Source organism: Bufo bufo, chromosome 4, assembly GCF_905171765.1.
Source record: "Bufo bufo chromosome 4, aBufBuf1.1, whole genome shotgun sequence".
In the NCBI taxonomy this organism is placed as follows: Eukaryota; Metazoa; Chordata; class Amphibia; order Anura; family Bufonidae; genus Bufo; species Bufo bufo.
The window spans coordinates 162905294-162926565 of NC_053392.1; the positions used below are offsets into that span (position 1 = coordinate 162905294).

Genomic DNA, 21272 nt, shown 5'->3' on the forward strand with positions numbered 1-21272 from the left:
CTTTCAGCCTTTCTTACCTTGGCCATGTCTCTGAGTATTGCACACCTTGTGCTTTTGGGCACTCCAGTGATGTTGCAGCTCTGAAATATGGCCAAACTGGTGGCAAGTGGCATCTTGGCAGCTGCACGCTTGACTTTTCTCAGTTCATGGGCAGTTATTTTGCGCCTTGGTTTTTCCACACGCTTCTTGCGACCCTGTTGACTATTTTGAATGAAACGCTTGATTGTTCGATGATCACGCTTCAGAAGCTTTGCAATTTTAAGAGTGCTGCATCCCTCTGCAAGATATCTCACTATTTTAGACTTTTCTGAGCCTGTCAAGTCCTTCTTTTGACCCATTTTGCCAAAGGAAAGGAAGTTGCCTAATAATTATGCACACCTGATATAGGGTGTTGATGTCATTAGACCACACCCCTTCTCATTACAGAGATGCACATCACCTAATATGCTTAATTGGTAGTAGGCTTTCGAGCCTATACAGCTTGGAGTAAGACAACATGCATAAAGAGGATGATGTGGTCAAAATACTTATTTGCCTAATAATTCAGCACGCAGTGTAGTTACCTCTAGCATGTAACCATGCTTTCAATGGGAGGAGGGAGGAGTCTGCAAGTCCCACTCAAGACTGGCTGATATGTCCCAGGCTTTACAGGTGCACCTAGATGTGGCCTGTAAATGGAAAACAGGCACATTTAAATTGGAGTTTATACACCTCCAGGATTCTATATATACAAACTAAGAAGACAGGTTGGCATTCGCAGGAGGTGCTCAAACCCACATGCAGTTGTGCATATATATAGGGGAGCAAATCCTGCACTTGTGGCCCGTTGCTAATGGCAATCCCCAGCAAAATGCATACGGTGGAGGATGCCCGCGGCGAACCACAAGTACCACAATAGACATCCTACACAAGGTAACAAGTGCGGATGTGATAATTAATATAACAATATAACAAAATAACAAAGACAGGTGCACGCTGCGGTCTTACTAAACCCTCAAACTGATTTTAAAATTGAGAGATTAGTCAACATGTCCTACATGTCTAAGCCCGAGCACCGCGCCAAGGTTTCTCAAGTAGCCCGGGACCTAACACTCTCCTACCTGAGCCGTTTGGGCAATACCAGGAGCCAGTGGGCAAATTACAGGAGCATCAGGCCGACTCACAAACAGCTCACCTAGTTACCTCCAGCATGTAACCATGCTTGCAACTTCATTAGTTATAATGGCTCGTTTTGTCTGGGGAGCAATCATCAGGGGAAATAAAATGGCTGCCGTCCTATTAGTCCACACAAAACCTGTCCTAATCATACAGCAGGACGTTACTTCAGGACACTGAGGTAAACAGCTGCCTCATCCTCCTTTCTGCTTGTCAGGGATTATGATCTTCAGCCGTATCTCTGTAGGAATGGAGTTCATGAGGAGACATGAAATATAGAGAGTCGGTGCAGATGTGGGTAATGAGCAGCAGCTCTTGTATGCCGTCTCCATTACCAGAGTTTGTCTAGTCGGTCCTCTCTGTACTTCATGTCTCCTCATGAACTGCATTTCCACAGAGATACGGCTGAAGATCATAATACCTGACAAGCAGAGAGGAGGATGAGGCACCTCTTTACCTCAGTGTCCTGAAGTAACGTCCAAAGGTAATATTTTTTCATTTTCTTAATTTCTGGAGAACCCCTTTAATTAATATTTTCTATAACTGCATGAATTACGGACTGACCTAGTCTGTCTACTGCTATACTACAGTTTGGCAACCCTATTTGGAGCACCCACCTTGAAAGTGACCCATCTCAGTTTATGCACATACACAGGAAAGGTTTTCAACCACTAACTGCACAGTGATCCTAAATTTAAATGAAGCTTTCGTAAAAAAATATTTCATTCTGCTCATAGGACAAATTAATAAAATAGTTTTTGCTCCTTGTTTAGAAACTTTATGCTGCTATGCATGAACCTGATGGAGTAGCAGGGGTGAGCGCTATTCGTAAGAAGGAAGCCTCTCTGAAAGAACAGATCTTGGAGCATGAAAGCATTGGTTTGCTGAGAGATGCTACAGCCTGCTATGACCGAGCCATTCAGCTCAAGCCAGAAGAGGTATTGGAGGTTGAGAAAGAATCCGCAACTTATAAAACCGAATGAATGCAGCCATGTTGATGATTGACATAATAGTTTTGTAATTATATTTATTTGGATCATCAATGATTTACACATTGTAATGTGTGCTACCTAGCTTGGTATTGTGTCTAGGAGCCTTATTTTATGGTGCTTGGTACTTAAAATGGATCTCGCTGTTCTGACATGTCCGCTTTGGTAACTACTTGTATTCCCCATAATATCACAATTCTGAAGCATCTTTTCTTAGGTCTGTGTTTTGCGGATGGAAATCTGAATGGCCTATCTGGACATTCATATGCCATCTGGTTGTGTCCGTTCTTGCTCGTATCATTGGGGGACACAGGACCGTGGGTATAGCTGCTTGCTGCCACTAGGAGGCGACACTAGGCTAGAAAGTTTTTATTATGTACATAGAAAACAATTAAAATAGACTTGTCAGGTGATCCAACAGATCCTCTTTTGAAAAAAAAAAATATATTTTTTCAATATCAAAACACAAGAAATACTATATAAATGTGGTATCATTGTAATTGTACTGATCCATAAAACTATGGCAGAATTTTATTTTTATTATTTTCCAATTCCGCCTCATTTGGAATTTTATTTCTAACTTCCCACTGCATGTTATCCAATATTAAATGGTGCCATTAGAAAGTACAACTTGTCCCACAAAAAAACAAGCCCTCATACGGCTATGGGAATGGAAAAATCTAAAGGTTATGGAGTATTATCTTCCTGCAGATTCTGCACCATCACGGCGTGCTGAAATCAATGTTGGGCCTCGGCCAATTATCTACTGTGATTACACAAGTCAATGGAATCCTAAATAATAGGTAAGTATTGTCACACTTTATCTTGCATAACGATATGATTTTATGCATGGGTATACTTAAAGGGATTTTATGAGACCTTATAACTGAAGACTTGTCCTCTGGGTAAGTTATCAGTATCGATACCCGGGAACCCCGCCGATCAGCTGTTTGAGAAGGCATCGGCGCTCCTTTGAGTGCCTCGGCCCTATTGAAGCTTTCCCTAGGCCAGTGCCGACACGTTCATCAGTCACGTGGCTTAGGAGCAGCTCATCCCCATTGAAGTGAATGGGGCTGAGCGCGATACCAAGCGCAGCTACTATACAATGTACAGCGCTGTGCTTGGTGAGCCGGGAGAGAGCAGCGGCACTCACAGGAGCTCCAGTGTCTTCTCAAACAGCTGTTTGGCGGGGGTCCCAGGTGTCGGACCCCCACCGATCAGATACTGATGACCTATCCTGAGGACAGGTCTCCAGTTATAAAATATTGCAAAACCCTTTTAATGAGCCGGTAAAATTCATGGACAGCTTTTCTTAGAACGCTGTGTTCTGATAGGTCATCAGTATCTGGTCAGTGGGGGCCGACACCTGAGACCCCAGCTGTTCAGCTGTCTCATGCATTTGTCGATTATTAGGTACATTTGTCTGTTATCTTATTGTCTTGTTCAACCCCAGGGCTGATTGGACTGCTGAATTGAACACCTATAGAGTCGAGGCAGCTTGGAAGCTCTCCAAATGGGGCCTAGTGGATGAATACCTTTCCACAGGTAATATTTTCATGTATGTTAGTGTAATGTTACAGTTTGGCATTATCTCGCATTAGAATATTGTGCAGCTAACATGTAGGTAACTCGGGCAGTTTGTCTGAAGCAACTTAAAGGGCATCTGCCAGCAGATTTGTACCTATGAAACTGGCTGACCTGTTACATGTGCCCTTGGCAGCTGAAGACATCAGTGTTGATCACATTTACACTGCCAGGACCTATCAAAGTGCAGAGACCGCAGCAGTTGCAGAGAGCGCAGAGCCTTTAGGTGTAATGGCAATACCCCCATTGCCCCTAGAGGATCATTTCCATATATTAAAAGTTTGTTTTTATCAGCAATGCGGGCACATATGAATATAGGACCAACACAGATGTCTTCAGCTGCCAAGTGCACATGTAACAGGCCAGTCAGTTTCATATGTACAAATCTGCTGACAGATGCCCTTTAATGCTTTTCTTGAAACTTCCTATGGCATGGTCTGCTAATGTTATCTGCACAATAAGAATATTTCTGGACATGATTCAGCACCATCAGCAGGGGCACAGATGTGCAGAGATGCCATGGCTGCCAGTTCATTATCACAGTGCCTCTTCACCTTTTACATGTAACACTCTGAAAACATTATATACTGACTGATGTGACAGATGTGTGCAGGGAAATTTCCCCATTGCAATAATATGGCTGTCCTGAATGCTTGGTTTTAAAGTTGCATTGTCTTAACAGATCGAATATCTACCAACTGGAGCATCCAACTTGGGCAGTTGCTGCTGTTGTCTAAGAAGAAGGAAAGGGAAGCATTCTATGACACTCTCAAAGTGGTGCGTGCAGAGCAGATTGTGCCTTTGTCAGCTGCCAGCTTTGAGAGAGGGTCCTACCAACGGGGATATGAGTATATAGTAAGGTACACAGCTTTAATTTACAACTGGTTGATGCGATAAGGGTAGATTTTCACTATGATGGGTTACGCTGAGAATCAGCAGCAAACTCGACAAGTGTGACACGCGTTAGGTGATTTGACAGTGGATTTAAAGGGTTATTCCGATCTTGGACATTGGGGGCATATCGCTAGGATTATGCCCCCAATGTCTGATATGTGCTGGTACCACCTCTGGGACCTGCACTTATACTTAGAACGGAGCCCGCAAAATGCTGGATGGCGCACGGGCAGCTACCCTCTATTCATTTCTATGAGACTGCTGAAAATAGCCGAGTGGTGTGTTCGGCTATTTTGGGAAGTCCCATTAAAATGAATGGGAAGTGCACCATGAAATCGCGGCCACTGCTCCATTGACTTCTATGGGGCTTATGGAAATAGCCGAGCCAGTGATCAGCTATTTTCGTTGGTCCCATAGAAATTAATGGAGGGGGGCCGTAAATGCAAAGTGTGCCTTCCGGCACTTTTGCAGCACCTATAGGTGCTCCCAATTCCCAAGATGGGAATAACCTTTTGATAGGAGTGAAATTTACCATGAAAATCCACAGCAGAAATTGACATGCTGCAGATTTAAAATTCCACATTGCAGGTGCATTTCAGTGCAGTAAAGTTTATCCTATATTCGACTGCGGATTTTCAAAATCCACAGCATTTTTCTCCTGTGGACATAACCCTTGTATTAAACTGAAATGTATTTCTCTTGTACTCCAAAGTATGCTTCATTCATGTCTGTAACCATTATATTAGATGTATGTGATTACCTTAATGTTACTGAAAGTATGTTTTCTTGTGAACTCTAAAGGCTGCACATGCTGTGTGAGCTTGAACACAGTGTGAAGATGTTGCTCCAGGATCCTGCCCCTGACTCCACCACGGAGTCGCTGAATTGGCCAGCAAGGCTGGAAATGACTCAGAACTCCTACAGGGCAAGGGAGCCCATACTGGCAGTACGCAGAGCTTTACTGACTGTTGGTAGCAGGTGGGTTGTTCTGGTTTTTATGAATTGGTAGGGTAAATAAAATTGCGGCAATTGAAGTAACATACAGTCATGGTAATGAATTGAGAATCCATTCGGATGACTAGCGAAACATCTTCAAGTCCGGTTGCTCTGACTTATTACTACTGATATGATATACAATTAAGCAGTTTATTAATGAAATACAGAATAAATTAGAGAAACCGCCAAACTGGCTGTGCGAGGCTTTTTAGGTAACTAGAAGTGAAAGGCAACTACAGAAACTGTGTAGCACAACCAGCTCAGCTGTTTCCATATTTCTAGTCGCCACATATGATGGGTATTCTGATCTGAGCCATGAATGACTGAGATGGGAATATCCATTTATGTAACATTGCGTTACTTAAAGGGGTAGGCTCATCTCCCACATTGATGGTATATTGCTAGGATATGCCATCAATGTCAGATAGGTGGGGGCACCACCTCTTGGACCCACTCCTAGCTCCAGATTGAGGCCCCCAAAGTGAAGGAGAGTGCAGTGTGCTGTCCATTCATCGCTTTGGGAGTTCTGAAAATAGCTAAGCAAGCATGCTCAGCTATTTTTGGACATCCCAAAGCAGTGAATGGAGAACGCAAAGCGAAAGCGCAGGCACCGTTCCATTCACTGCTGTGTGACTTCCAGAACTAGCCAAGTCAGCACGCTACTATTTTCGGGACTCCCATAGCGGTGAACAGAGTGTGGCCGAGCCTGCTAGACCCCTCTACCTTAACTTTGGGATGGGGGGGGGGGGGGGGGGGCTGTTCTGGAGACTGAAACAGGTCCCAGATGTGGGACCCACACCTATCTGACATTGATGGAATATCCTAATGATTAGCCATCAATGTTGAAGATGAGACAACCCCTAAATTTGTACTGATACAAAGGTATAGCCTATATTATGGTCCAGAGCTGCACTCGCAGTTCCACAAGCTATTCCTTACAGGCTCAATGTACTGTTGGTGATATGCACTCTGAACATCAGGTAATGTTATCTGATGAAGGGTAAACCACCATACTGCATTGTATGAGCTCAGCAGTTTGTTAATGAGCTTGTTGAACATTTACAGTAACCACCAGCAGAATAGTGATTGCAGCTCATGGCTGGAACAAACTGTAAAGTCCAGGTCAGTACAGATAATACAGGATTCAATAACTATATTAACCATGAAGCCACAGCCTGAGAAGTTTCATTATCTTAATAGTTTGTAGTAAGGTGGATGCAGTTCTCTATAATATACATTTTACTATTTTTATTTTTTATTTTTATTAAAACCAGGAGCTTCTCGTCAGTCACTGAATGCATGACATCGCCATCTTCTTCTGTCGTCTCTTTCTAGTGATGCTGGGGACCATAGGTTTCCCAATACATAAAAATAAAAAATATGAAAGAATAATTTCATTTTTGGGACAAATATGTTGAATTATCAGGAAAAAATTAAATACATCATGAATTTTTTTTATTTATATGTCTATGTTAATAATTTTGGACTGATTAAAAATTGCAAAATGCAAAAAACAAGATCTCATACATCAACAAATAACATTTTTTATTTATTTTTTTAAACCCCCTCCCTCCCCCTCAGCATTACCGATGAAGAGATCTACAATTACCTATTCTCCACCCCTCCGTTCCGGCTCTATAGTTCTCAGGCTGTTTTTACTGGGTTTTTCCTGCTTGGCAATTTCTGCACTGACAGGGTCACGTGCACTGCTGCTGTCCATGACTGGCCTCAGGAGTGACGTACCACGACGCTGGTTCACATGCTGCCTAGGGATGCAGAAGTTGACAGGTGTGGGCTGGAAGTCCAATGCAGACAGCCTGGGAGCCACAAAGCTGGAATGGACCTTCACAGAGCCAGTAAGGGAGCAGGTAAGTACAGATCTCTGGCTGGGTGAGAGAGGGATTTTAAAAACGATTAAAAAAAATCCTGGACAACCTGTGTAAGGGTTAAACTTGCAGTTTGATCATTTAGGGATGTTTAATGTTAATATTTGAGTCAGAGGCTTAATATATTGTATTTTATATTTCATTTTTGCAGGCCAGGCTTCACTGACATGATTGGGGAATGCTGGCTGCAAAGTGCTCGTGTTGCTCGAAAAGCAGGCCACCATCAGACTGCATATAATGCCCTCCTCAACGCTGGAGAAACCAGGCTTGCGGAGCTTAATGTTGAGCGGGCTAAGTGGCTATGGTCTAAGGTGAGCAACAATCCAGCATTTCTTACTAAGTCATATGCAGATGCACCGTGAATACATTTTCTATAAAAGTGCATTTACACGGCCCAATAATCTGGCCATGTAAATGTGCTGCCAATCACCCGATGAATCAGCAAAACGCTTTTTCATTGGGTGATCCTGTCGATCATGCAGGCAACACCGATCATAGCTTCTGGGCCGCAGATCGTGCTGTCTGAACAGTGACCTGCTGCTCAGAGACTATGATTCTGTATGAGGACGAGAGATCGCTATGTCCTCATACAGTGAACGAGATCACGTGCAGATTACATGCAGCGGTCTTCTTCACTGTACAAGCAGCCGACTGTCAATCGACCGCTCAGTCGGCCCGTGTAACCCCAGCTTTATTGTAGGTAAAAAACCAATGTCGTTTATCCTGTTTGTTTTATGTGGAATTTATGTCAGTAATGGGAAAATTGTATTCCACCTCAGCTAACCCAATGCTTGTGTTGTCTTATTTAGGGTGATGTGCACCAGGCCCTCATAGTCCTTCAGAAGGGAGCAGAGTTATTCCAGGCAGGTAGCACTGCAACTCCAGAGCAGCAGTTGATCCACGGCAGAGCTATGCTGCTAGTGGGACGATTCATGGACGAGACTGCCAACTTTGAAAGCAATGCAGTGATGAAAAAGTATAAAGTAAGTTGAAAATTAAACCCTTGATGATGGTATGAGGAAACACCAGTGTGTATTCAGCTGTGAACATCATTTCACATAGAATAAAATGTAATGGATTATTGAACAGTCAGGATATACACTATGACAAAAAAGAACCAAGCACAAAGAAGGAGTTGTTGGAATGGAATGAAACTTTCTATGTCTGAATGTAGTGATACTGTATGTTTAAGTGATTCCAATATTGGACTGAGCATTATCCTGCTGAAAAATGCTAGTTGGAAGCCCTGCCATGAGAGGCAACAGATGTGGCTGCATGATGTCCTGCAGATATTGCTGAGCTGTCGGTGTCCTCATTTCACTACTTGTGGTTAGCAACTGTCATATGTGATGGCTCCCCAGATCATCACGCCAGTGAGATCCCAAGCAGACCCTGTATTTGTCGCTAAAGACAAAACCATTCCAATATGTAGCAGCCCCGCTTTCTTGTTCATGACACCCACTGCAAACAAAGGCGACGGGCTGGCTGTCAATGGCAAGACACATAACGGGCGTCATGACATCAAATATCCTTCTGCTTAGCACCTGGAAATGGCCTGGACAGAGACAGGACTCTATAATAAAGGTGAAACATGTGTCTGGATAGTGGACAATGAAATTGTGGGAGCTGCTCGTGCTTGTCCGTACATCAGATGATCCTTTCTACTGTTGGTCTTTCTGGGCTGTTAGGAGCGTGCCCTCACGTAACTGCTGATCCCAACACATCCTAAAAGCTAGGGCACAACGGCTTAGATGGTAGACAATTCATTGAAATGGCCATCCTGCTTCTGTCAGTCCAATGGTGCGCCCCCTCTTAAAGTCTATCACAAGTGCGGCGTACAGGCATGTCCAGCAGTCAGTAATCTCTTACCAAGATGTACACTACCCAAAAGTAGCCTCTGAGACCATTTTTAAAGGGCAGCAGAGAAAGCACTTTTATGCCCTTTTGTGGCAGGACCCAATATGTAATCAGAGCACCCTGTAATCATTAACATATCTGCCTGAGATAACTACATGCCGAGTTTTATAGCAATCTGACATTTTGAGTGCATCTTTTCTTTTTTGTAAGTGTGTTTACGAAATTATTAGGATTTGTCTTGTGTAGAAAACCACTGCTCATATGACATTCAGAAGTTTTTTCACATTTTGTTATGTTGCAGGCTTGTGCTATCAAAATCTCCCCCATCAATCTGCACTTAATACCCCATAATGAGAAATTTAAAACTTTTAGACATTTTTGCACATTTATTAAAAAGGAAACAGTGACATTTCACATGGACATAAGTATTCAGACCTCTTTCTGTGGCACTTGAAATTTAGCTCTGGGGGCCTTCAATTTCTCTTGATAATCTTTTAAATATTTCTAAACCTTGATTGGAGTCCACTTTTTGTAAATTCTGTTGATTGGACATGAGTTGGCAATATACTCCTCTATCCACATAAGGACTCACAGCTGACAATGCATATCAGAGCAAAAACCAAGCCATAAGGGGGAAAAAACTGTCCATAGAATTCAGAGATGGGATTGTGTGGAGGCACAGATCTGGAGAAGGGCGCTGAAAGTTCCCAAGACCACAGTGGCCTCCATAATTCTCAAATGGAAGAAGTTTGGAACATCCAGGGCTCTTCCTAATGTTGGCCACTCCTCCAAACTAAGTAATCAGAGGAGAAGGGCCTTGGTAAGAGAGGTGACCAAGAACTAAATGGTCACTCTGGCTGAGCTCCAGAGATACTGTGTGCAGATGGTTGAAACTTTCAGAAGGTCAACCATCACTGCATTATTCCACCAATCTGGGCTTTACGGCAGGGTGGTGAGAAAGAAGACTCCTCAGTAAAAGACACATGAATGCCTGCATGGAGTTTGCAAAAAAAAAGCACCTAAAGGACTCTTGGACTGTGAGAAACAAGATTCTCTGGTCTGATGAAACCAAGATTTAACATTTTGGCCTCATGTTTGGAGGAAGCACACAGCCAAGACAACACAGGCGTGGTTTAGGGACAATGGCTGACATTGAACAATAATCTATATTCCTCACACCCTATATGTTCTGAAGCGCTGTATGTAATGTTTTCCAAGTATCTCTTTAAAGGGGTTGTCCGCTTTTTTTTTTTTTCGTATGAGCGCTGCATTCTCTGCTTTGTTTACCTGCTCACTACTGCAATTGTAGCGGCGACCAGGTGAACAGAGCAGAGAAAGCCGCTCTCATATGAGCGCTGCCCTCTCTTAAAACAGCTGATTGGTGGGGGTGCTGGGAGATGCCCGCCTGTCTGATATTGATGACCTATCTTGAGGATAGGTCATTAGTTGTAAAAAGAGGACAACCCCATTGGAGGGAATGGGTTAGATTGAGAATTTGGCCTGGGGGAGGGGGAATGTTTCAATTATTGCCTCAGGCAGCAGAAAGGCTAGGTGAAACCCTGCTCCTTGCCATAAAGCACTGAGGAAAGGGGAGGGGGAGGTCAAAGCTGAACTCTTGCACCAGGGCCCATAAGCCTTTAGCTACACCCCGATGCCATCGCTCGTCCCCATAGTGCCTAGTGGTTTTCTGGCGGCAGATCACTTTTAGCACGATTTGCCGCCGGCAAGCTCTAATTTTTTTTTAATGCTTAAAAATCTGAATTGCCCGTTGAATGAGTGTTTGCGCGTTCATCAGGCTGTCGGCGGCAGTATTACACTGCAACATGATCGCTAATGAGTGTTTATCGGCTGGAAAATCTACCAGTGTAATACAGGCTTAAGGCTTTATTCACACAGGAGAAGGTGCATTACCAATTCAGAGTAAGCTATACTGGCATCTCACTTTAGTGGGTCTATATAAGATTTTGTCTGATAGAAGTCTATTAATGGCCTATAGACAGAAAAGTTATCTGTGATACATCCTTCCCCTTCCTCTGATAATGACTACACAAAAAAATGCATCATTAGTACTGACGACTAGCTCTTTAAAATGGTTGTCCAGTATATTTCCCTCAGAAACAGGGCCTTGTCTATCCACAGGCTATGTCTAGTAATATAGCTTAAAGGGGTTGTCTGGCCTAGTAGCTGACAACTGCAATGGCCCTAACCTGTTCCCAATAAAAAAAAAAAAAAATTGCTAGCACATGTGACCACTGAAGGCTAGTGATTGGCCACTTCAGTACCGGGGCCAAGCCACCACTTCCAGTCCAGCGAGGAACGATGGTGTGGAACTGCCAATAGGTGACGTTCTGTTATTTGTTTTTAATTCGCGATAGGTTATATATTGGAGTTGTCAGCTTTTACTCCAAGCAACCCCTTTAACCTCATTATTGTGAAAGGAGCTGAACTGCAATACTAGACACAGCCCATAGCCTACAGGCAAGAGTAGGGCTGTTTCCTGTGAAGAAAAAAAAAAAAAAAAGGCAAACCCTTTGATGAATCGGGGGCGCCATTAGTGTTCTAATAATCATTATTTTTTCTGTGGTCTAAATAATCTAGGATGTAACCAGTCTGCTCCCAGAATGGGAAGATGGACACTTTTACCTTGCCAAGTATTATGACAAACTAATGCCTATGGTGACTGAAAACAAGATGGAAAAGCAGGGTGACCTGATCCGATACATTGTCTATCACTTTGGGAGGTCAGTACTTTATTGCTGAAAAATACCTAAAATAATTTTTTAAAATTTTGACAGCTAGTGCTTTGGATTGTATCCATAAGTCTGGTTCGGCTTAGGTTCAGTAGTTCATATTGCAGTTACTGCAGACTGTGTCATCGTCACTGTGAGACTGATGAATAGCGTATACCTACCTAGACATTAAGAGCGTCAGTATACAAACTGTTAGAATAAATGTCCTATATCTCACCTTTCAATTAGGTCCTTGCAGTATGGGAACCAGTTCATCTATCAGTCAATGCCTCGGATGTTGTCTTTGTGGCTTGACTTTGGAGCTAAAGCCTATGAATGGGAAAAAGGTAGGAATGGTGCGGACCATGTAAGTATTTTGGGTGGTTAGGTGGTGGAATATATCAAATTTCATTATGTCACTTGTCATATTTCAGCTGGCCGGGCCGACCGTCAGCAAATGAAAAATGATCTGATGAGAATTAACAAGGCCATTACTGACCATAAGAATCATCTAGCTCCATATCAGTTCCTAACCGCATTCTCACAGCTGATCTCCCGCATCTGTCACTCTCATGATGAGGTCTTTGCTGTTCTGATGGAAATTGTGGCAAAAGTCTTTGTGGCATATCCTCAGCAGGCAATGTGGATGATGACTGCGGTGTCTAAGGTAATAGTGGCAATCAATGAAAGGTATTAAAGGCCTGTTTACACAGGAACAATCATTCCCAACATGTCTGCTCACCTCAACAAATTAGTGAACACTTGAATCTTTTATACAGCACATCTCGTGTAAATGAGGCCAGAGTTGCATGTGCCGGTCTTGATCTGCAGTTGCTGGAGAAAGATGCTCTTCTGGCACGTGCCTCTTAATAATTTAAGTGTATTAGTGGCTGTTCATAAGCAACAAAATGAAATCTGTGTCAGTTTATAAGCTGGTGGTACATCTGTCGGGCTGCAGATGCTCCAGCCCTGCTTCTAAACCCTGCTTACTTTTCTTGTCTGTTTTTATAGTCTGGGAGAAGAGCATCTGAATACCTACTGCCATGTCTTATGTCTCATGAAGGAGCGGGTATTTAAATTTAGGCTGGGAGAATATGGAGAGCTCGCACAGGACTGTGGGCTGGAGGAAAAGGGCAGCGCTCCTAAGTGTAGGAGACCATCACAGCAGCTAGTGGCGTCCCTTCTGAAAAACTGATAATTAGTGATTGAGCCTGCAGATGAGGAAAACACATGAAAAATACATTATATATGACATTAAGGTCTCATGCACATGACCGTGGTGTGTTTTGCGGTCCGCGCACGGCGCGGACAGCCTTCAATATAAATGCCTATTCTTGTCCGCAAAGCGCGGACAAGAATAGGACATGTTATATTTTTTTAGCGGGGCCACAGAACAGAGCAATGGATGCGGACAGCACACGGAGTGCTGTCCGCATCTTTTGCGGCCCCATTTAAGTAAATGGGTCCACACCCGAGCCGCCAAAACAGCAGCTCTGATGCGGACCAAAACAACGGCCGTGTGCATGAGACCTTAATAACATGATTACCCGTGTACTCACATATGATGTGTTTACCAAATTGTGTGGGCATGCAATTGTAATTATACTTGATTTCCTGATGGAGTCTTATTTATTCCATACAGTCTTCTTATCCCATGCGTGTAAACAGATGCAAAGAAATCCTTGATAAAGCCATTCACATGAAGCCTGCTCTGGGGAAATTCATAGGAGATGCAACCCGTCTCACGGACAAGCTTCTTGAGCTGTGTAACAAGCCTGTAAGTAGAGCTCTTTTCAGTTTTGCAGTCCTCATCATCTAGGATTTGCCATGGAATTCACCCTATGCATTGCAAAGGGAGAAACACATAGTGAGAATCCACATGGCATGGAATCCACATTTATTGTATTGTAAAGTGTAACATATTTGCAGTAGTTTTGCCATGTCTGGGTCCAAACATTAAAACAACCCGCTTGGAATGTAGTTTTGAAGGGTTTGTGTGCACTACTACAATCATTACTGCTTGTCAGCACCTATGTGAGTACTATTTAACAGGTTTACATACACATGTATATTTTTACATTTCTTAGGTTGATGGGAACACTGGCACTTTAAGTATGAGCATCCACTTCAGATTACTGAAGAAACTGGTGGAAGAGCCAACATTCAGCGAAATACTTATACCATTACAATCAGTAATGATACCCACACTGCCATCTACAGCTGGAAAACGTGACCATGCTGATCATGACCCCTTTCCTGGGCACTGGGCATATATTGCTGGCTTTGATGATGTTGTAAGTTCTATGATATTAAAATGAAACACCTTAAAGGGGTTGCCCAGCATTTTTTTTAATTTAGAGGGTGGCTGGACAATGTTAAAAACATCACTGAGCTCTCAACAAACTTTGCATTATTCCGTAGTACAATGTTTGTACGTGAGGAATAACACCATTTCTGACCATTATACCACGAGTGTCTGGCATTTATTTAGCAGTGTTCCTCTATGCTTGCTGAATAGCTATTTTTGGAGTTCTTCCATACATGGTAGATGGAGACTAGCTGCCATCTACTGCACAGGAAAGTAGAGGAGAATCTGCTTCTTAATTGTCTTACAGTCCTTCAGAAGCAGCCCCCGATTAATGGAAAACATTAGAGAGAAGTACTGACCTGTATGGTTGTGAGTAGTGTTGAGCGAAGCGAGCTTCGGATGCTTCATCCATCTCTGTACAGTATTAAAATATATGGGCTCCGATGAGCCGAAGTAAGTTATTCACAAAGTCGGGCATGGCTTTGTTCAATAACTTCGGTAGTTAATTTTTAAACTTGAAACCGAACGCAGCTTCGGTTCTGTGGTACTAGTCGGAACCAAAGCAGAGTTCGGTTTTAAAGTGGTTTTCCAAATCACCATACAAGTATTATTCCGAAGTTTTGAACGAAGCGACTTCGGATGAAGCATCCGAAGCTCGCTTCTCTCAACACTAGTTGTGAGCACTTGTGCTGAGCTATAACCTTCCTATGTAGCTGTGCAGTCTCTTTGTCAGTGCTTGTCTGAGTTCCTGCTCACTCTTCCCCTTCCATAGACTTGCATTGACATGTTTAATATGATGCTTCTTCAGAGATAATCCATGCTGGAAGGGAATAAGGCATTTTTTTTAAGTGAGACGCAATTATCTGAGAAGACAAATTACAAAGTTTCTTGTGGTCGCCTGTATTGATATATGATTTTTGCTTTTATTTGTGCAAAGTTGTGTAAAATGATGGCTACTGGACAGTCATTGGATGCTTCACTTCCTTCAGGTTTTTTATGCATTTTTTGAAGCCAAAGCCAGGAGTGGACCACAAAAGGAGAGAAAGTATCAAGGACAGATACTATTTCTTTTTTTAGAATCCAAACCTGGTTTGGCTTCAAAAACTGCAAACAAAAAAACCTATGTCGCTGTACCCTTAAACTTGTTATTTCGTCTGACTGCTCTCTGTGTCATGCAGGTGGAAATTTTGGCATCTCTTCAAAAGCCCAAAAAAATTTCTCTGAAGGGATCTGATGGGAAATCTTATATTATGATGTGTAAACCTAAAGATGATCTTCGGAAAGACTGCAGACTTATGGAGTTTAATTCTCTGATTAACAAGGTACATGAGCGGTGTTGATTAAATAAAATTAAAAAAATCTGTAGTTTTTTTGCCCATGGATATAAATTAGGAGTATAAACTAAACATTTTGTCTTCTTGATCAGTGTTTGAGAAAGGATGCAGAGTCCCGGAGGAGAGAGCTCCACATTCGCACCTATGCTGTTATCCCCCTGAATGATGAATGTGGGATAATAGAATGGGTGAATAACACTGCAGGCTTGAGAAACATACTGATAAAACTCTACAAAGAGAGAAGTGAGTTCAACAATGTTCTTTGATATTTTACCATTTTTGTACTTTTGCACAGCCAACTCTCCATTCCTAGCGGTGTCCAATTCTTGAGATTGGAGCGTGTCCCAGAGATGTGATGTGCACCTATCAGATTAGTGGCCTATTCCATGAATAAGGCCTCATGCACACAAACGTATTTTGTTTCCGTGTCCGTTCTGTTTTTTTGCGGATAGGATTTGGACCTATCCGTATTTCCGTTCCGTAGCCCCGCAAAAAATATAGAATATGTCCTATTCTTGTCTGTTTTGCAGAAAAGGATAGGCATTGTTACAATGGATCCTAAAAAAAAAAAATCAGTTTTTCTCGCTCGTATCATTGGGGGACACAGGACCGTGGGTATAGCTTCTTGCTGCCACACTAGGCTGAAAAAGACTTAGCTCCTCCCCTGCATGCTATAACCCCTCCAGCCTGGAGAGAGCATGTCAGTTTTTAGCTTAGTGTCTGTAGGAGGCAGACCTCCCTGCTTAATGCAGGGCGACTTACTTTATTATTTTTTCTTTTTCAGTTTTTAGGTTTTGGGAAACAGTCTCCTAGCCTCTCTGTCTACCCCGGGAGCAAGGCCGGTGTCGGAATCCCTCACCTCCCGACCTCCCCAAGAAGAAAAGGTGGACCAGGGCAGCCCAGCTCCAATGCTTCCCGCTAGCCAAGGGGTCACCTGAATCCAGCGAGACCCCCCCGCCATTTCAGTTTCTTGCCACTTTGGGTGCCAGCTGCTGAAGAGGTTACCCTGCTGGTAAGCTAAGGAGGGGTAAAGAGAAGAGGATGAAGATGGGGTGAGTAGTTTGGATTAGGTGAGTATTCTTGGCACCATCCCCTCCCACACCCCCCTCCCCTACCCACCTTTTCCACTAAGGTGCTGGGGCCTCTGCAAGACTGTCTGGAGGGAGCAAACTCAGGGCCTGGGTCCCCCCGACTTCCCCTATTGTAAAGTCCACTTGCTCCATAGACCTTTGGCCTGCCCCGATTCTCCCAGCATGCAGGGTGAATCTTTCTGGCGAGATTTCTTCCCGCCTAGCTGTTCCCCTCCCTCAGGAGCTCGCTTAGCTCCGCCCCTGGTCCTCAAGGCAGTCTTAACCCTTTATGGCCAGGACCAGATTATCTGGGGTTGCTGTCTGCAGGCAATGTGCCTTATTAGTGAATAATTCAACCCCTTCCTGCCTCTTGTTCAGAGACTGGGGCATCACAGTTTGTTTAAAAAAAAGTGCACCATACAGATCCCGCCCCCCTCAGCCCACATCACAGGACCACCCAGACTGTGTGGTACTAGACTGGGCCCGTGCCCTATCCCGGACAGTGGAGGATCTCTCTCTCTCTCTGTTTCCCAATCCGCCCTCTGGGGCCGTTTGGTTTATAATGCTCCACCTGCGAAAATCCAGTGGAGGACATCTGAAAGATTCCCAATCCGCCCTCCGGGGTCGTTTGGTTGATAATGCTCCACCTGCGCAAATCCAGTGGAGGACATCTGAAGGATTCCTAATCTGCCCTCCTGGGTCGTTTTGGTTGATAAAGCACCGCCTGCGCAATCCGGTGTTTGGACCTTTTTAGAAGTTCCTTTTTCCACCTCCTGGCTAGTTTGGTGGTCAAATCCCCACCAGCGCAACCTGCAACTGCCATGGGCAAGATTCTAAGGGGTAGAACGGCGCACAAGCGGGCCAGAGCAGGAAATATTCCTCCTCGGTCACCTCCGTACCTCCACTCTTCCTCCCTAAGGTCACTCTTAGTCGCACCCTCCCTCCCTGGAGCGGTACGGTCCGAGCGGGGGGGGGGGGGGATCACCGATTCGGACTCTGACATGAATCCGTTGCAATCTTCCAAGATTGCGTCCACGGTAGCCAGCATTATTTGCACTACTACTAGATACAGTACTTACTTTATGCATTACCTCCTCCCATAGGTGGACTAACTGCACTAGCACTGTTTTCAAGGCCGGCCGTAGGCGTTCCCTTTTCCGTAGGTGGTGGAATTGCATTTCCACTGGGCACAGTATTTTCCGTATGCATTAGCCTCTTCCATAGGTGGCGTTATAGCATTTTTAACTGGTTTCAGTGTTTACCGTATGCATTATCCTCTTACTTAGGTGGAATAATTGCATGCCCACTGGGTACTAAACTCGCCATATGCATTACCCCCTTCCATAAACGACATAATTTTCCTGCCATGGGATTAGGTTCCTTCCATAGGTGGCGTACTTGCACTACCTCGGGATACAGTTCTTCCGTATGCGTGACCTCTCTTCATAGGTGGAGTAATTGCACTACCACTGAGTGCAGGGCTTGCCCGTAGGCATTACCCCCCCTTCCATAGGTGGGGTAATTACACTACCATTGTATACGGTTATGACTGTCTAGCTACTCCCTTCCTTAAGCGGAGTGTTGCTCTACATCAGTAGCATCGCCATCACCATGTTTCCTGTTGCATTACCCCCTTCCACAAGTGATCTGCTAACGGGGAATAACCAAGCATCTTCGGATGCTACAATTCAACTACGCCACGGCACTAGATGACTTGGCTCCCCTCATCAAGTGGCATATGGGTCCTGCCACTGGATACCGTGGCTACTTCCATATTGTATCCTCCTTTTTTCTTTCGGTACTGGTTGGGGGCGCAAAGATGTCGGCCTCTGTCCACTCAGGGGGGTTAGACAGCAACACTTATCTGTCCTAGATACCCTCCATCCCCATGGGTCTCCAGCATTCAGGTCGGTCATGGTATTGGTTCTCGACAACATGTTGCGCGTACGCCATTGCACAGAATTTAGTGATTACGATCCAGTGAGCCGAGTATTGCACTGACTCTGTCCACCACCCCTCCTTATCTAGGTAACGTGGTTATTCTGGCACTCTGGATTAGCTGCTACAGTGTCTTTTCCTCCACAGGCGCAGTTGTCACGCTAGTGTTAGAGATCGTAGTCGCTGCAGTAGGGCAGCCCCCCTCAGGTAGGAGCTCTACCATGGTGCTGGCTTCGGCGGTTACTTCTGTTCAGCTCCCTTACCTGGTGTAGTGCTTAAGGTTAGCTCTACTGAACTGGGGCAGTATGGTACCATGGCTCCTACAAGATGTCCTCAGGCCTCCCCCTCAGCTTGCGCTGGGGGGGCATGCGGTAGCTACTACTGTATAAGGGGTATTCGCGTTACCACTACTTACAGCTCCTTCGTCAGGTGACAAATTCTTTTAGCTCTGGAATCCGTGGCCTCTACTGTGTGGTCTCCTCCTCAGCTTTAGTATGGCGTTAGAATTTAATTTGTGGCTCTCCTTGTATGGCCGCCTCCTCAGGCGGAATATTGAACTATTAGTGGATTCTGTGGCTACTTCTGTATAGCGCCAGTTTCAGATGGGAATAGGCTTTACCCTAACCTCTTCCTCCTTTACACTACCATTAATTGCCGTTGTTCTGACAACTGTTGTCCTTCTCTCGTTACACAGGGGTTGCGATTGCATAATTGCTATAGCTGATCAGCATCTCGCTTTGCGTCCAAGGGGACGTTCCAGGTGGATCTGTTTGATAGTTGCTGGGACAGCCCAGCGGAGTTATGGCCCACCCCCCCCGACTACCGGTCAGCGCTTCTTTGGTTCATCTCCACCATGCATTAGTTTTACAGTTGTATAAGGCAGTGTCTTGGTCTTCACCAAGTTTGACCAGGTACTTTCCTAGGCATCAGCGGAGGCTGCTCTGGGCCGCAAGGTCTTGAAGGCGGCAGTGGATTACACATCCTTGAGGGAGTTTTTTTTCCATGGGCGTGATTGTTTTTTCCTCCCCGTGGACTGCTTTAGGACGTAGCACGGTCCTGTGTCCCCCAATGATACGAGCGAGAAAACAAGATTTTCTCGTGCATGGCATTGGGGGACACAGCACCATGGGTATATGCCCAGCTGCCACTAGGAGGCTGACACTAGAAACAAAAAAAAGTGTTGGCTCCACCCAGGTGGGCTATATACCCCTCTGCCAGAGCCGAGAGAGAGCAGTCTTGTTCTAGTGTCCGTAGGAGGCAGACATGACCTGCTATCTTTTTTTAATTTTTAATTTTAGTTTTTTCTTCTCTTTTTCTCTGCAGGTTTCGGCCTGCTGCAGGGGTGGCTTCATCGTGTTCCACTTTAGTTGCCCCCCTGCGGGCGCGTAATCAAGTTCCTGGCAGCCACTCAGTCCCCAGTTAAAGCTGCTTTCGCAGTGGAATTCCGGTAGTCCCACGGCCCCCGTGTTGAGTCCGCCGAAGGGGTGGTCACTGCTGCGCCTGAAGACTTCGGAAGGTAAGTAGGGATCCATCCGTTGCGGGGGCCCTGTGGTTCCCAACCCCCTTCCCTCCCTCTTCACTCTCTCTTTCTCCCTTGGCCTAGTAGCTGGAGGAACATGGTGTGGGGGGACGCTTGGGGGAAGCCCTCTTCCACTCTACTTTCACCCAGTTCTCCCCCCCTCTCCCATGGACCGGGGTACCTGCATGGCTCATGCCTCCGTTCTGGGGCCGGCTCCGGAGGTCATTTTGGGTGCTTCTTTGTGCAGGGCACCTGTTCCCCTCAGCGCTGTGTCCCTCCCGTCCCGCGGCTGCTTCCGGTCGCCTCCCCGCAGCTCCGTCTCACTTTAGGCTCCGACTTTTTCGGCCTACTAGGCCGCAGGTCACGTGGGGCGGAGCTTTCACTTTGCCCACTCCTGGCTTCCCGGGCTCACTTTTTCCCCCTCCCCTCTGTGGGGGGAACCCTGGGAGGCGCTTGGTTTTTTCTCCAATCCTCTTTCAGCGCGGGCTTCTGCCGGTCACTGAGGGCGTTCCCTTCTTCTAATTGCCGTCTCTTCCCTCTCAAGCACCCGGTCACCATCTTGCTGCTCCTCTCCTGCGATGCAGCTTCTTCTTCTGGGACACAGCACCTTTGGGTCTGGTAGGCAGCCCTTCGGCTGACTTTTTTCCTTGCAGGCTCCATCCTAAGCCCACATGTCTTCCTCTGGTCGGGACCCCACTCCCCCTGCCGGGATTTCTACTCATTATGCATGTTCTCTGTGTAATATGAAGTTTCCATGCGGCCAGTCTAACTCTCTCTGCGCATAGTGCCTCGACCCCAGGCCCGCTCAAGCCACCCCTGCGGTCCCCTTCGGGTCGGTTCTTCTGGAATGGGCTGCTACCCTGTCCCAAGCCATAGGGAACCTTGCCAGCCTCTCCCAATCCCTGGCGCAGTCTCTGGACAGTTTGCCTGCTCAGATTGCGGCCGCCTCTAGCAGGAACTCTCCCGCTGGGGATGTCCGGTCTTGCTCTGGCACTCGGTCCCGCAAGCGACCT

General features: G+C 45.3%; 1 protein-coding gene across 2 annotated transcripts in view; it reads left to right on the forward strand.

The window, feature by feature from the left end:
* Positions 1-21272, forward strand: part of ATR (ATR serine/threonine kinase) — a 148993-nt gene that overhangs the window by 111823 nt on the left and 15898 nt on the right. For both annotated transcript variants that reach the window (XM_040428060.1, XM_040428061.1), the window contains 14 exons: positions 1929-2093; positions 2856-2947; positions 3598-3689; positions 4411-4588; positions 5424-5600; positions 7656-7815; positions 8314-8487; positions 11960-12102; positions 12340-12437; positions 12525-12757; positions 13733-13867; positions 14178-14384; positions 15577-15720; positions 15825-15975. In XM_040428060.1, coding sequence (XP_040283994.1) covers positions 1929-2093; positions 2856-2947; positions 3598-3689; positions 4411-4588; positions 5424-5600; positions 7656-7815; positions 8314-8487; positions 11960-12102; positions 12340-12437; positions 12525-12757; positions 13733-13867; positions 14178-14384; positions 15577-15720; positions 15825-15975 — 2149 coding nt within the window. The remainder of the gene's footprint in view (positions 1-1928; positions 2094-2855; positions 2948-3597; positions 3690-4410; positions 4589-5423; positions 5601-7655; positions 7816-8313; positions 8488-11959; positions 12103-12339; positions 12438-12524; positions 12758-13732; positions 13868-14177; positions 14385-15576; positions 15721-15824; positions 15976-21272) is intronic.